Source organism: Spodoptera frugiperda, chromosome 20 (genome assembly GCF_023101765.2).
Source record: "Spodoptera frugiperda isolate SF20-4 chromosome 20, AGI-APGP_CSIRO_Sfru_2.0, whole genome shotgun sequence".
NCBI classification, from domain to species: domain Eukaryota; kingdom Metazoa; phylum Arthropoda; class Insecta; order Lepidoptera; family Noctuidae; genus Spodoptera; species Spodoptera frugiperda.
Genome location: NC_064231.1, coordinates 3,741,577 through 3,757,553, shown reverse-complemented (window position 1 = coordinate 3,757,553; position 15,977 = coordinate 3,741,577). Strand labels below are relative to the sequence as shown.

At 38.0% G+C, this 15,977-nt stretch overlaps 1 protein-coding gene across 4 annotated transcripts in view; it reads left to right on the top strand.

Annotated features, from left to right (window-relative positions):
* The window catches only part of LOC118261899 (four and a half LIM domains protein 2), a 193,114-nt gene that overhangs the window by 57,043 nt on the left and 120,094 nt on the right, over positions 1-15,977 (top strand). For 2 of the 4 annotated variants that reach the window (XM_050701492.1, XM_050701491.1), the window contains exons 1-2: positions 6,634-7,386; positions 7,729-7,814. In XM_050701492.1, the coding sequence (XP_050557449.1) occupies positions 6,649-7,386; positions 7,729-7,814 (824 nt within the window). In that variant the 5' untranslated portion in view covers positions 6,634-6,648. Of the gene's footprint in view, positions 1-6,633; positions 7,387-7,728; positions 7,815-15,977 lie in introns of those variants that run through there. The other 2 variants (XM_050701496.1, XM_035572925.2) reach the window with 1 other exon arrangement.

Here is a 15,977-nt window from a genome sequence, read left to right as displayed (position 1 = left end):
TGATTGTAGAACATCTACATTCATTCATTCATGCTGTTCTTGGAAACTAAATATATAAGCAAATATGGTGATCAGTTCATCTACCTTTACTAGTTGTTACTGGCAGCTTTGCCCGTGTCCAAAGGAAATAATGTAGCCTATCTTTTTCATGTTATAAGCTAGTAAACGAGCAGACGAATCACCTGATGGTAAGGAATGGCCGCCGCCCAAGGACACCCGCAACACCAGAGGCTACAAGGGTTATTAGGGAATCGAGGATTGAGAAGAGGGGTAATTGGGTCTCCGGTAACCGTACTCACTCAACACAATAGGAAACGCAGATATAGTTTAAGTAATCATTAAATGTCTCCGAGAGCGGTAGTTAGTCATTTTTGTATTTTCAGTCTCACTTACAATTTTATTCTTGGTAGACTAATAAATATATAAAAAAAAATACTTACTATTTAAGCACATAGTAGGTATGTGTAGGCGACTCATCATTCAATTTAAATAACTATGTTTCTAGGAAACCATGTACTTTCCGGACTGTTTAAATATAAATATGTAAACTACACACCAAATATATGTCCAACACCTATTTAGATTTAACACGTCTGCACCTATTCTGTGAAAAGGCTAACGATGACGTATCTAAAACAAATTAATTTACATGCAACTGACAGACGCATCGATTCTCGAAAAACCCTGACGTGTTTAGCGTAAACTTTAATGTGTAATCTAGGTATTAGAAAAGCTGTGGTGTTTTTTTTTTAGATTCATTAATAACATCCTATTCTAGTAAGTCTGGATCATTACCATCGTCATCCTAAAGACGTGTATAAGCCTTTCTTTTGACAAAAGTTGCACGCGCTGGTCCAGCTGATTGATGATCGCAGTTGAATTACTAACAATTTAAAGGACACAACTCTTGCAGTTTTAGAAAGCAACCTAATCCAATCTGGATGTACAATAATATTCATATCATGAAATTATACTAAGAATTCCACAAAAACTATGAAACCAGACGCATCTCAGGGCAAAAAACGTTTTTTTGTACATTCTATTTTGTTTTTGAACTAGTTTTACTATTTGTATTTCATCATCATCATCATCATCTTCATCATAACAACCATAAGACGTCCACTGCTGAACATATGCCTCTCCCAATGACTTCCAGATAGGCCGGTTGGAAGCGAGCTGCATCCAGCGGCCCTCTGTCACCTTAATCAGGTCGTTAGTCCACTTTGTGGGTGGAGGTCTTACGCTGCGCTTGCCGGTACTCAGCTACTCCACAACCTTTCTGCCCCAGCGCCCGTCGGTTCTCCACACTATGTGTCCTGCCCACTGCCACTTCAGCTTGCTAATCCACTGGGCTATTTCGGTGACTTTTGTTCTTTTGCAGATCTCCTCATATTTGTATTTATTTATAGTATATTTATGAAAGGAGGTTATAGACTGTCTAACATCACGCTATCAAAGGGACCGGAGCACGCAGATGTCACTGCGTGGTACAGCTTAGTGGCTTATGTTATGTGACTCTATGTATTTTAACTACATGTTATGAAATGGCCTAGCACTTCAAGACTTTTCTTGCCAAGATTTTTACTGAAGCTTAACAGACAACGTTTAACTAAAAATTACGGTTTATTCTACGCACGCTGCTCATAATGAAGAGTCCCTCTGTGCCTCGAACCTCATGATGAGGAGTTCTTCTGTGATGTCTCAAGACTAACTGTAAATGGAATTCTCATAACCTGGAGAAAATGGTACAATTGCTCAAAATGACAAAAACATTACAAAGATGACAACTAACAAAAGAACTCCTTTTAATTCCTTTTTGATCATGAATAAAAAAAGATCCTCATGAACGAAATCTGAAGTACATCTCTAGTACTTAAAACAAACATGAATAATATTGAGGCAGGGCGTCACGTCATCACGCCGTCACAGCAGAGCGTAGCGTGACAGAAACTCTTAGTTAATTAGACAGGTGCGGTTAATTCTTTTACTGACAGCTTTTTAACTAACTTTCCATGTCCCTTACTATTACTGAGGGCGGTAACTTATATGTAAATTGCAGTATATAAGATAATAGATCACACTTAACTAACCTAAACATGTTTGATTACAAACTGGCGAAGCTCAAAGACAGTGATTTGTCTAAAAGAAGCATTTTTCGAAAGAGCAAAAGAAATTGTATTGCTTTGAAAGTTGAATTCTTATTTTACGAAAAGAAAATCTTGCTGAACGTTCAACAATTCAAACAGGAGGACACCTGTAAAGACGCCTAGCTTTTTGGGCAAATACTAGAGAGTAAGGCATTATTACCTCACTAAAACCCCGATGGCCACCTTTGTTGCACCTAAAGCAAGCACCGAGTCCTCTTAATAGACCAACCCCGGAGATCTTACTCCAACATGTATTCATTATCACACGTTCCCTCTTCATACAAAATTTTGGACACAAGACCATAATAAATACAACTGGCACCACTATACATCACATACAATGACTAAGATAAAACACACACCTTCTCCAAATTTGCCAAGAAACAGTCAATACGAACGACCTTTATAAATCGATTAATTGTACATATATTTAAAATAACAGATGAATGTATGAGTCACTCATTTCGTCCTCCTAAGTAGCCGCATCACTTCAGCAAACTGAAAACATATGTTTCCTCATTTGGACTCACTTTTATAAACATAGCGCTCTCGGATTGATCACGCGTGTGATTCGCGGTGTGTGGTCTAAGGCGTAAGATGATAGCGGAGTATAAAACATTTATGTGATTGTGAGAGTAAATAATATGCCTTTGAATTACCAGAACATGTACGGTACTTCATTTATTAATGGCTCTTTTGTTATACACACTTACCTGTTTATTCTTAACCCAAAGTACTAAGTAACACATTTCAATTAATACATTACATACCCAAATCAAATTAATGATATCAAAATATCAGTAATTTCGGTGATCGAACTCTTTTGAAACATAGTTAGGCAGTAGTTGGATACCTAATGTTTTATTTATTATACACTTTTATTATATATTAACCCTTCTGGTGACTCCTATAGATTCGCTCAATATCCTTCAAAAAAAAGGAATAAAAAAACACATCACAAAATCCTCATCACACAGTTACAAAGGATTGTCGATTAAACCCTACCAGGAAGCCACTTTTAAGTCATTTAAGTCAATAGCAGAAATTCACCCCGCTATCGCTTTCACCTTGCACCACAACCGCTCTTCCCTATTTGGCACACAAGGTCATTTCAGTTGCGTAATCAAATATTTCGAGTGATCCTCTAGTTAATAACGATGACAGCATGCATCATTCATGTCACACAATACACTTATATGGAATAATATCGTGATAGTGATTTATATGCGCCTACGCAACGTCTTCTGATATTTATTAATGGGGCGGATGAGAAACAAAAAATGTTTTAGTCAAAGATTTTTTCTGCTTGTATGAACGATTTTGTAAACTATGCGTCTAACTAAATCTATGCGTGACCCCGAAAGGAAGTGTCAGGCTCTGACTAAAAACCATTCCTTTCATACTCCTGCTTTTCAAGCCGGTGCCCCAGTAAGGTAAGTCTAGGTTTCCCGCTAGGTAGACCGCAGCGGGAAACCTAGACTTATAATAAAAAATATCTTACTGGAATCGCCAACCCGCATTGAGCAGCAAGCGTGATAATTAATTCTCAAACCTTCTACTTGCGAGAAGAGGCCGTGTGGTCAGCAGTAGCCACTTATAGGCTGTTAACGATGAATATGTGTAAATGGTCTATAATAAAGCTTTACATATCTACTCAGAGTTGCGGACTACCGCAGCTCCGGCTCGAAAAGCAGGAGTAGGAATGGGGTGGTTTTTAGTCAGTCTGAGTGTGACATTCTATCTCGCCTCGCCCAAGGCGGGAGAAGTCATTGTCCCCTCTCAAAAAAATCTACCTACTAACACGTCTAGGTACTTACTACCTACTATTAAAAGGTCTTCAATTAAATAAAATTTTAATTAAGGCCACCACTGGACTAATGCACTGAATACTATATAATTAGGCCAAGACTGCATTCAATTACTTAGCATTAACGTATTCTGTCCAATCAGGGCGATCACACATCATGCATAAATAATAGCTCATTATGTGATTATGAATCAGCTTACAGAGGGCGCTCATGCAGAGTTTGTTGCCATTATCCAAGCCTGGACATACCAGGCAATAACTTATAACATTAACTAAAAAATACGGTTTACTCACGTAAATTACTGGAGAAAAGCTCTACTAGTTTCAAGTTACAGAGGGGTCTTCATCATCAGCAGTGTCCGCAGATGCGACGACGTCACGCAGTCCGCTCTACGTCATGTACCGTGATTTTTTTGTTATTTGTTAATTTAGTGTGTCTCACGATAGTGAATATAAAAATACCGTTATAATATTTTATTTAAAAAAAAAAGCTAGTTTGGATCGACTTCAGCAAAGGTAAAATTGTCTTGTAAGATAGGTTTGGCAAGTGTGGTAGAACCGTGCTTCGGCACGAATGGGTCAGCTCGACCGGAGTAATACCACGGCCTCACAGAAAACCGACGTGGAACAACGCTTGCGTTGTGTTTCGTTGTGTGAGTGAGGTTACCGGAGACACAATTACCCCACTCCCCAAGCTTCCCAATCCTCGATTCCCCAACAACCCATAAATTCCTAACCCTTAAAAGGCCGGCAACGCACTCGTAACGCCTCTGGTGTTTCGGATGTCCACGCGCGGCGGCGTTTGCTTACCATCAGGTGATCCGTCTGCTCCTTTACCGGCTTATACAATAAAAAAGGTCTGACATAAACAACTCGTGGCAGGCCAATGCTGGGTTATGAGCTTCATACTTAATACATAAGGGTTTGCTATAATCTCCACGCTAAGCAAACAGATTGAAGATGGCACTTTTGAAAATTCAGGTTTATCAAAAAGCTATACTGCCTGCTTACACAAACTTTAAATTATAAAAAAATATCTGTTTACTTTCCTACCGCCATCTAGTGGAAACAGTTAAAACTAAATAAAAAAATATTAGACCAATTTTCTGGTGCATTTAAATGTACTACAAATTTAACTTACTTCCTTACTCAAAGATAAATAAATTCCTTAGTAACGATTTTGTTCCGAAAACAATTACTAAGGACTGGGTTAAGTAACCATTAAATGACTCTACGGCGGTTAATTCTTAACATTTATATGACTTCTCGTGTCACAGTGAGAAATAAAACCTTAAAGTTCGCGCTCAAATGGCGAACTAAATAATGTTCTATAAAGTTTCTGCAAGTCAAACGAAATAGGTCACTAGACAAGTCTTGTATAAGTTGTACAATTTGTTGTAATATAAGTTTGTCGATAATTTACTATTATTAAGTGACACTTACTAACGACTGCCTTGTTAGTCGAATGTTTGTGAGTGCGACTACCGAGCAAAGGACGTTCGGTTGGATTTCCGAGTTGGGAATTAAATTATTATTGGATTTTCTCAGTAATAACATGGAGTTAGGAATTATGCTCAATCTGTAAAAATAAAACTTTTAACAGATTACACTAGTGTTAAAAACAATAATACATAAAAGGTCCAACAAACAAAATAGATTTGTTGTTTTTTTCTATTACACGTTACCTATAAATTTTGAAAACCGCCATTAAAAATGTCAGACACAAAATTGCATTCAAATGGTCTAAATGCCGCGAGAGGGGTCGAACACGCGCCGGTTTGTATGTAGGTAATAAATTGAGGATTTCCTACAATGTTTCCTAGAAACTAACGAGGAAGACAGAAAAGCAACAAATATTTTGTTACACGGAAAGTTAAGCTAATAATATGTACCTATTTATTAATATATTGTTTAGTTTCAAGCACGTGTCAAATACAAGTACTTATAGTTCTGCTACTCGATAACAGATGGCGCGCGTAGTCGAGCGGAAGATAGCAGCAACTGAAGTATGCAAACAGCTTGCTAGATGGCGCTGTGTGTACAACAAATGTATTGCTAGCTGATTTCTTTACTACAAATATTTATAGCGTTTTATTTACATCCGCTACAATAACAACCATTTATATTTAATATAATGTACACAGGTTTATCTGTAAATTAAATAACAACCGTAGTAAGTCACAACAATGTCTTGTTTACAGCGGCGATAAAACTGTTTGTATACCAAACATGATGTCAGTGAACTTGCTCAAATAAGAGCGCTAATAAGGGTAGAAATTTAACAGGCAATACTACCCAAGGGTGTTGCAATTTGTCGAGTCATTTACTGTGGACACATTTAGATCTGTTTGCATGACCGTAAAGAGTCCACGCCCTTACCATAACCACCCACCCACCTCCACCAAATTACTTAGAGCTCTCGCGCCCCCTCGCGCCGTTCAATTAAACAACGACTAGGGAATGCTCCCTTACAACTCGATGTATCTTCGCAAACTGGTCGAGAAGAACATTGTCCACCCATTGGCAGGTGACCACGATCACGTCACCTTCGCAATGGAATCGTAATCGTAAAACTTGACTAGTTTTCCGCGGGCTCCGCCACGGGGAACTACCCTCATTTACTCCCTTGCCAGGCCATTTAACTAAAAGGCTCATTTGGAATATACAAAATGATTTGACGACGTGTACTTGGAAATGAACTGGAAGTCCGGGAAAATATTGAAGAGTATAAAGAGATTTTTCGCGACACATTTTTATAGAAGAAGCAAGAAGATGTACAACATGAGGCGACGCAGAGAATCTGTTGCTTCTGTTTATAGAAAGACGACGAAATTCTTGACATCGAACACGGCGAACTTTCTTAAGAAAAAGCCGAACAATAAGAAGAATCAAATTCTAATGGAAGCAGTTGAAGACTGTGACGACAATGGCGAAGAAAATGTAAACAACATTGATGAAGCCAAAACTGACGACGACGATATAGGAGAAAGAGACCTCGACTATTATCTAGGAGTTAGAAAGAGAGAGAGCTACTGGCGAGATCCGGCTGGCAAAGAGCAGATAAGGAAAGACTATCTAGTCTATCACTGCGGTATCACTGAAGAGGATTACGATAAAAACTATAAGAAAACGATAGTATCAAAGGTATCGTATGTTATACAACCAAGGTTGAAGCAAGTACCGTTCAAGATTCATAGAAGGAGAAGGAGGAATGGAGATACCAGGGATGATTCTTGGAGAGAGAAGACAGGAATATTTAAACTATTTATGAGACGTGATAGTGAGAACTCTATGTCGGATAGTTACAGCGAATGTGATTCTAATGAAGACAAGATTCCTGAGAGACTACGGTCCACAAATGAGGATGATATGGAAGACATGATTGGATATCTAAACGAATTAGATGCTTCTGGTACTGATGATAAGGACGAGGTTCGTTTGACAATACTACTAAGTACACACGACCAGCATTAATACATTTTGTTGACCTAATTTAGTTTAATATAACAAATTAACTACATAAAATTATTTATTTACTTATGAGCTTCCACAGAAACAACTGTTTCATTGCAGCAAATAAACGAGAATTTGTGTGTAATATTTTAATCATTTTCCCGACCATGAATTAGTTGCAATTTATATTAAATGTTAACCTATATCCCTCGTCATCATTACAAGTATTCATTGCGTTTCGTTTAACTCTTGTTTTAATATTAATTCAATGTTTTGTCCCTTTACCATCTTATTTATTTCAACAATTTTTTCTTGTTCCAGGGCGTTCGGATAAAAGAAGTGTCAGAGGGAAGACCCTGCGACAACTGTCCGGAGTTGTGCCCCGGTTTCATCCCACACGCTTGGAGGTAAGTCGACAATTAGACGTAGAACAAGGAAACTATATCTTAATCATCGGACCTTGGTCCATCGAAGACCCTGGAGTGTTTATGGCGCGTATCTCGTGCATACAAATTGATGAAATGTTTTTCTCATCTGCCTGTCTGCATCATTGGCATGTAGAGCTATCAGTCTTCCGTTGTCTGTTCGTGTTGACTAAGTTTAGGTTAGTATTGTGTCCTTTGTTCCTTTTGTCGTCGGTCGTCGTCACGTTGGCAGCACTTTACTTCATATTTGGATCACAATGATTGGGAGTCATGCCTGCGACATACTGCCTAATTTAGACGTTTCCTTACGCAAGCCCTTGTTAGATATTACGAACAGAGTTGGCACTAATCCCACCTTAGTGTTGATTTATTATTTACATCTACTCAAAAGAAATTATCGCTATCTCAAATAAAATTAAACAAACACATTTATAACCAAAATCTGAACATAAATAAACGTACACAAACTATGTTGCGATTGCTTTATTACAATGATTATCAAAGTCAATAAATAATACAGATAACGTTTAAAAACGACTAGAACCATTACACTATCAAACCGCTGTGACCCGGTCACAGATAGCTTATCAACAATCGTTCACGCCACGCCAACGAACGTGATCGAAATCGACTAACGAGCGGATAATCAGCCTTGTGGTGAGGCCAGCGCGTGCGCCGCGCATCATGAAAAATGTCCACTCTTGCTCCCGCGGTCATACGGTGCAGACGTGTCGCGCTCTAATACCGAACAAGCCAACAATGTGTCTCTCGTTGAAACAATTGGAGTGGGCGGATGTGTACAGACGCATCACAGGCTCAGACAAGGAGCCGGTGAAAGAGAGGAAGATTCAAAAGTTCCCTTCGAGGGAGCGAAACTATGCGGTGAAGAGGAAGTTTAACAATAACATGAGGTCTCACGTTAACTGCGAAAGTTGCGCCCGAGCCGCTGAGAAAGAAAACAGGTGATCGTGACGTGTGTGTGCCTGTGTGTGCAGGGCTCAGTGGATCCAAGGATCGATGTTGTTCGTGAATACATTGTGTACCCGAACTATAGTGATGACAAAACTCTCAAAAACTAAGTGATATTATTATTTATAGAGGCTATTAATAGCCGGTGCAAAGTGCAGAGACCTGGCTTTGTCGCCTCGCCGCGGACGTTCTAAAGTTGGTGTTGAATCCTTTTTGCTCAACGTCATTCCAAGTTTTGTTGTTTTTGCTCAAAAATTGTATTTTCTAAAATAACTTTGTGTCTGCCTGCAAAGTTTCATTGTTTACGAATATAGAAGCAGGATGTTGGCAAGGGGAGATTTTAATAATGTTAATGAGCATTTTGTTTAAAGTTACAAGGCTTCTGTTGAAATAAAAAGCCTGTGAATCAAATACAACCTAAGCCTCATTGTCAAAGAGTTTATTTTTGTTAATAAACGATTTGTAAGAGTATAATTCTCATAACTTAGCATTTATTCTGTTGAATACTTGGCTAATGTTTAATGATTAATAACATGTATCGTTAGTTTCCATACAATGTGTGTTATCAACAGTATTGTAAGTAAAACGATCCCGGATGTTGTTAATGCATTGAAATTTGTGACTTATTGGCTGTTAACATGGTTTAGAATTGTGTGAATGTCATTGAAAATACAGGTTTCATATCGTTTTGCAAAAACTGAGAGACGGTTTTAAAATATTTGTGTGCGATGTATATATGTATATACAGACTTGGCCACTTTGTGTTGTTGTGAGGTCTTAAGTGGCAGCAATTGAGATTGTATTACTTCATAAAGTATAACTACCTAATAGTTATATACATTTGTATCTATAAATACATAAGTTCATGAGTTCAATGGATTGTTTTATTTCTGTCCTTATCTAATCTATGCGTAATGGCTCTCTCACACATTACGATAATTCTTAATACAATAACATTAGTTGTTATATCATTACTATTAATGGTTTGTGTACTCTTTGTTGTTGATTTCGAAATATTTTCTTCCTCTAATATAGTGTATATGTTGTCTTTGTCAACATGCCTAACGATAATGACCACAAATAAGTTGTTTGGATTCCAAATCTAGTGATGTTTTGTATGGTCTTTATATTTCCAAATTTTTTGATTTGTTTATGAAGGGACTAAACATTATCATCAGCTAAAGCCGTTTTGTTGTACACTAAGCAAAGGCCTTACCAACATTTTTGTAAAGATTTATGGGGTTCATTTAAGAAAAACAAACAGAATTACAACTGTTAATATTTACAATACTCCAGTAAATAATTAGCATAGGTATAAATGTTATTAATTAGGCACTCCTACTAAAGAGTATCATGAGAAAAGGCGATCTCATTGTAAAACAACAGTCCTCACAGAAAACCGACGTGAAACAAAGCTTGCATTATGTTTCGTTGTGTGTCATTTCATTTAAATTCCTAAAAGAAACTCACTTCTAACGCCTCTAGTGTTTCGGGTATCCATGGGCAGCGCCGGTTACCCGTCTGCCCGTCTGCCTGTCTACTCGTTTGCCGGATTATACTATAAGAAGAAAAACAGCCACAATTCAATTATACGAGTTTTCGGTACGAAAACATGATAATAATCATCTCCAAAAAATTTAAGCGTCTGGAAAAAACACATTACCCTTGTCCCATCGCCAGTCGGTTAAAAACAGACGTGTATTATGAATGTGATACTTAATACCTAGGTTTTTTTTTATTTATCTTTTTTAATTACGCATTTATGAGTCGGCCATGTTTTTAAAGTCTGTTTCTGGTCATTGCTCTATTAGTATAAGTAATAATAAATATGTTCATATGACTACGTGGTCAAGTGAGTTTTTTTTCCATTTTAAAATATTTGATGTTCAGTATTTAATAAGTTTTCTTAATTGGTATCTACGTAATTTATTTTATTCTTATTATTTTAAATCACTTCGGTTTTTACTAAGTAACTTGAGTCATAACTTTTGGATATTTTTTTATATTGTTGTTGTTTTTAGTGAAGAAAACTTAAACAATTAAATGGTTTTTGAAGGACAAACTACCTACCTAGCGGGTTTACCGGGGCTCCGGCTCGAAAAGCAGAATTAGGAACAGGGTGGTTTTCAGTCAGTAAGTGAAACTCCTCTCTTGCGCCTTCCCTCTTAAAAAAACCTACCTGCCACGGAGCATAAATCAAATGTTCGTATGTTGAAAAGGCACATAGTTCATCAGTGGACTGCCGTAATATGGCCTATTGTAGATGCTATTGATTTATCAAAATTAAAACTATAGGTTTCTACCTATTCATACAAATAGAGGCGAGTTTATATTTTGTATAATACTAGTATAATATGCAATGTAACATACAACTACAACATATGTAATATTATATGTGTCAATTGAAGTCCACAACTAGACGGTAGAGCAACAACAGCAGTTGATAGAGTGCGATGAGGTCAATTCGCAGTATCAAGTCAATATTTATTGTTGAGAGCTAACAATGAATGGCCACAATATCCAGCACAAAGGAATACTGCACTTTGGATGTATGACTGTGTGTCTAGGTAGATAGGAGGAGAGGATTTTATTAAAGATTTTTTGTGGTATAAGCCGGTAAACGAGTAGACAGATCACCTGATGGAAAGCAATTGCTGCCGCCCATGGATACTCGAAACACCACAGGGGTTACAAGTGAGTTGTGGCCTTTTATGTTTTATGTTAGGAATTTCAGGTTTGTTGGAGAATCGGAGTTTGGGAAGATTTGGAACGGGGTAATTAGGCCTCCGCTAACCTCACTCACACAACAAAACACAACGCATGCGTTGTTTTACGTCGATTTTGTATGAGGCTGTGCATCACTTCTGTCGAGCCGGCCCATTCGTGCCGAAGCATGGCTCTCCCACACGTATATTTAAATAAAATAATGTTTTTACTATCAATGTTCTATCCTGGAGAGCAGTACTAGTTGAAAATAAGTTTTTTATTGTTTATCTCAGTCATTGCAATCGAGTTACAACCTTGCATATCTGTAGAAACGACTATAAAACAATATTCTAATGAATTCTAAGTAAGTAAAGAGGATAATAAAATAAGTAGGTATGTATTGTATCAAGTAATATGACCTTTAAACATAACATTAACTTATGTCTACCTACCGCCACACTCAGAGTCATTTAATGGTTACTTTACCAAGTCCTTAGCAATTGTTTTCAGAACAAAATCGTTACTAAGGAATAATTTGATCAATTATTAAATGTCTCTGAGTACAGCAGTAATAGATATTTCTGTTTTGACAAATATGTGTATCGTAAATAGCTTAATAATCATCACAATAAAAATCGAATCCGAAACCCTTTTGCCCGGCAGTCACACTTGCAAACACTCTCACCACTCAATATCAAATGAAGCATTCAAATAGGCCCCCTTTATTTTTCTTTGTTTGAAGTTATCGAGCCTTTTCTTTACTCAAAAGCTTTCTCTTGCTCAGTAGTCTCGCTTTATAAATTCTGGACAATGGAGGCAGTCCAAAAAAGTTATCGAAGAAAATATAATAATATCATAATAAGTATAAAGGGTTCATTAATTGAGTTTGCTAGTCAACCCCTGCCTGTTTATCCGTATTTTTCAATATTGGTCAGGGGCAGGGGCCATAGTATTCCATAGTTACCATATTTACCAGTCCATTAGCCACTCACACCCATAACCCAATCATTTTTCTTCCATATTGCACAATAGTCCTGCATCAACCGGGGATTGTCCTTTGGTGTACTTCCATAGTGCATACAGGGATAATCGCCGGCTGATGTCCCATTAAATTTAGATTAAAATTATTCAACGGGCCTCTGCGAGTTGGCTTCGGCTCCTCGTACGCCTTCCAAAGATCCGGGAACCTGCGGCAGGAAAAGAACATTCATAATGGTATATCCTTAATTTGGGACAAATTATCAAGTACTTACTTAATTAATTTGACTAACTGACAATATTTGTGTCCAAAGTACTTCCAGATAATAGTCGCGTTATCTAAGGTTACTGACCAACTCATTACAAATAATTGCGACTGCATAACTTATTGTGTCATCGGTAGAACTAATTTATCATGTGACATCACGTCCTTAGTCCTTACAAACAAGGTTGGCAGACGTGTCTACTGCCAGAAACTACTACTGATTGTTCTTATTCCTTGTTGCTATAATATCAACAGCCTTTAAATGGCCACTACTGACCGAAGGTCCCTTGTCACACGGAGAAGGTTTTTTGAAGGTAGGCATTAACCTCTCGTATGCCGTATATAAGACAATAGAAAACACATTGTGTCTCGCGTGAATCCACGTTCCAAACATACGAAGGGTTAATCACCACCCTTGCTCAATGCGAGTTGGCGATTTCAAACTTATACATAATAAGAAATTATAAGCCCTAATTTCCTCACGATGTTTTCCCTCTGTTTGTCAGTGGTGTCTAAATAATCTTAGAAAATACATATAGCTCGAAAAAAGTAACATTGGTACTTGCAGTTGGTAGATATCAAACCCGCATCCTCGTGCATGAGAAGCGGTGTCGTCGCGTAAATCTCACGTTCCAAACATACGAAGGGTTGATCACCACCCTTGCTCAATATTTCAAATTTAAACATACTATAAATTATAAGCCCTGGTTTCCTCAGGAAATTTTTCCTCTGTCTCCTGTGGTGTCTAAAAATCTTAGAAAGTAGGATACATATGGTTCGAAAAAAGTAACATTGGTACCTGCGGTTGTTGGATTTCCTCCTGCACCCTCGTGCATGAGAAGCGGGCGTCCTAAACCTCCGGGCCACCACGACTACCCTATAATACATATAATAACGACTATACCTAATCTAATTCCTAATCCCAGGAAATACAATCCTTGCTGTCATCTTTCATACTTTACTCAATATAGATTCTGCTAGGTAACTTTCTCGACCAATGACGAACAAGAATGTGATCGAGCTCACTTCAAAATTTCGAATTGACAGTTACAGAAGAGCCTACCTGAACAATTATACTCAGGAGTCCACTTTCAATTTCTGATAACTGATAATTCAATGAAGAACGCTATCTTAATGATTTATTTATTTTATTTATCTCATTACAACATAACAGAGGTGCACATTTAATGCACCATCGACTTTCCTGTTATGACTTATGAGCCAAGTAATATGAAATAACGGACATTCCCATTATGTACCGCAATGATATAATAAATGTTTAATCAATCATTAATCACCGCGCTATATCTTGTTTGTACAAACCGCCATTGTTCCCCATATGGTTTTGGAAAGAACATCTTCAAAATGATGTCTTCCGTTTGATGTCTTCCTTAGTTCGTCTGACGAGGAAATTGACACAGGATGACAGGGTGTGGAAAAGTGACAAATGTCACGTAGGCCCTGGACAATGCATTTATAAAAAATATGCACTTTAGGGTTGATCTGTTTAGAGGATCTGGTGCCTCCTTATTTATAGGTGTTGATAGCTACCCGTGCGGTTTCGGTGGATTAAAAAATCCACAAGCTAGCACGTGTCTTTCTTCCTAAAAAATTCTCCCCGAAAGCTGGTCGCCTTTTGAAGGTTCCCCCAACATGACAAAGACCCTGTACATTGAGCGTTGGATCCTGGTTGCCAGGACCGGGCGAAATCTATCTTTGTGAGCTTTAGTAATGGATATTCCTGCGAAGATAGAGAACTGGAAAGAAGTTGTCTCTTTTATAAGTGTTGATTTTACCTACCAGGGTAGTTTTAGCGAGTCCAGAAGAAATTCTAATTTCTGACTTGAAGCACTATTTTTACATTGCCTAGTGCCTCCCTAAAAGATACTTGGAAAGGTGCCTTTTGGTTTCTTCGCTTCAGATTTCTTCACTTAGTCATAATATTAATAGTAAGGTTTAATTATTTGAAAACAAATATGAATACCTACTGTACTGTGATTGTCTCGTGTTTAGGTTTAGCCTTTGTTATGTGAACGTCAGCTGTTTTAATATTGGCAAAATGACATCATGGAGTAGCAATCGCATCGCGCTGAGGAATGTCGGAGTGTAAATTATATAGCAAATATTGTCTGCGTATAAGGCGAAGTTATATATGAAAATATTCAAGAAATGTTAGTATTAAAAAGCATCGACACCCGAAACACCAGAGGCGTTGCAGGTGCGTTGATAGCCTTTTAGTGGTTATGAATTTTAGGAATTGGGGATTGGAATGATTGGGAAGGGGTGTAATTGGGTCTCCGGGAACCTCATTCACACAACAAAATAAAACGCGAGCGCTGTTTCACGTCGGTTTTCTGTGAGGTCGTGGTAGCACTCCGGTCGAACCGGCCCATTCGTGCCGAAGCATGGCATCCCAAACTTAAATACCATGGTACCCACATATATACAGATAGGCCTGACTTGGGGATGACAGACATGAGCTTGTGATACTACTACAACAACACGAGTAAATGATACCTACTGAAGTATCAAAACAGTTGATTAGCAAATGGTCGTTGCTCACCAATTTAGTCAGTTCACCCTGACCTAGTATTGCAAATAAGACCTCGGTTGCAGTTCTTAAAGAGTTAGGTACGTTGATGGTGCAATCAGACGGACCTAGGTCATCAACCTGAAGCTAGGTAACTTATTCAGAAGTTGAGAAATTATATTGTTTTTTTATCTGTATCGTATGGTGACAGCAGGAAAGAATACCCCGGCTCTTTCAGTGGGTGTCATGAGTTCCAACAACCGACTAAGAGACTGCACATGTAGTAGATATCGCATAGCAGCAGCATGTCTAATTTTGAACCTTTTGTTATTTTTTATATGGTATCAGCCAGTAAACGTGCAGACGGATCACCTGATGGTAACCAATCGCCGCCCATGGACACCCGAAATACCAGAAGCGTTACAAATGCGTTGCCGGCCTTTTGGGGGTTAGGAATTTAAGGGTCGTTAGGGAATCGGGTATTGGAGATCTCATACAACGAAAACACAACGCAAGCGTTGTATCACGTCGGTTTTTTTAACTGTAATTTCCAATCGCCTTCCAAGCGTAGAGCCAGAAGATTATGACAAACCTCTCGTATGCCTAAAGGACGCCTGGCTCAGTGGTAAAGTGTCACGAAATCTTGCATTTCACAGTAAGAGCAGTATTTTTTTTATTTCGGTTGCGTTCCAAATTC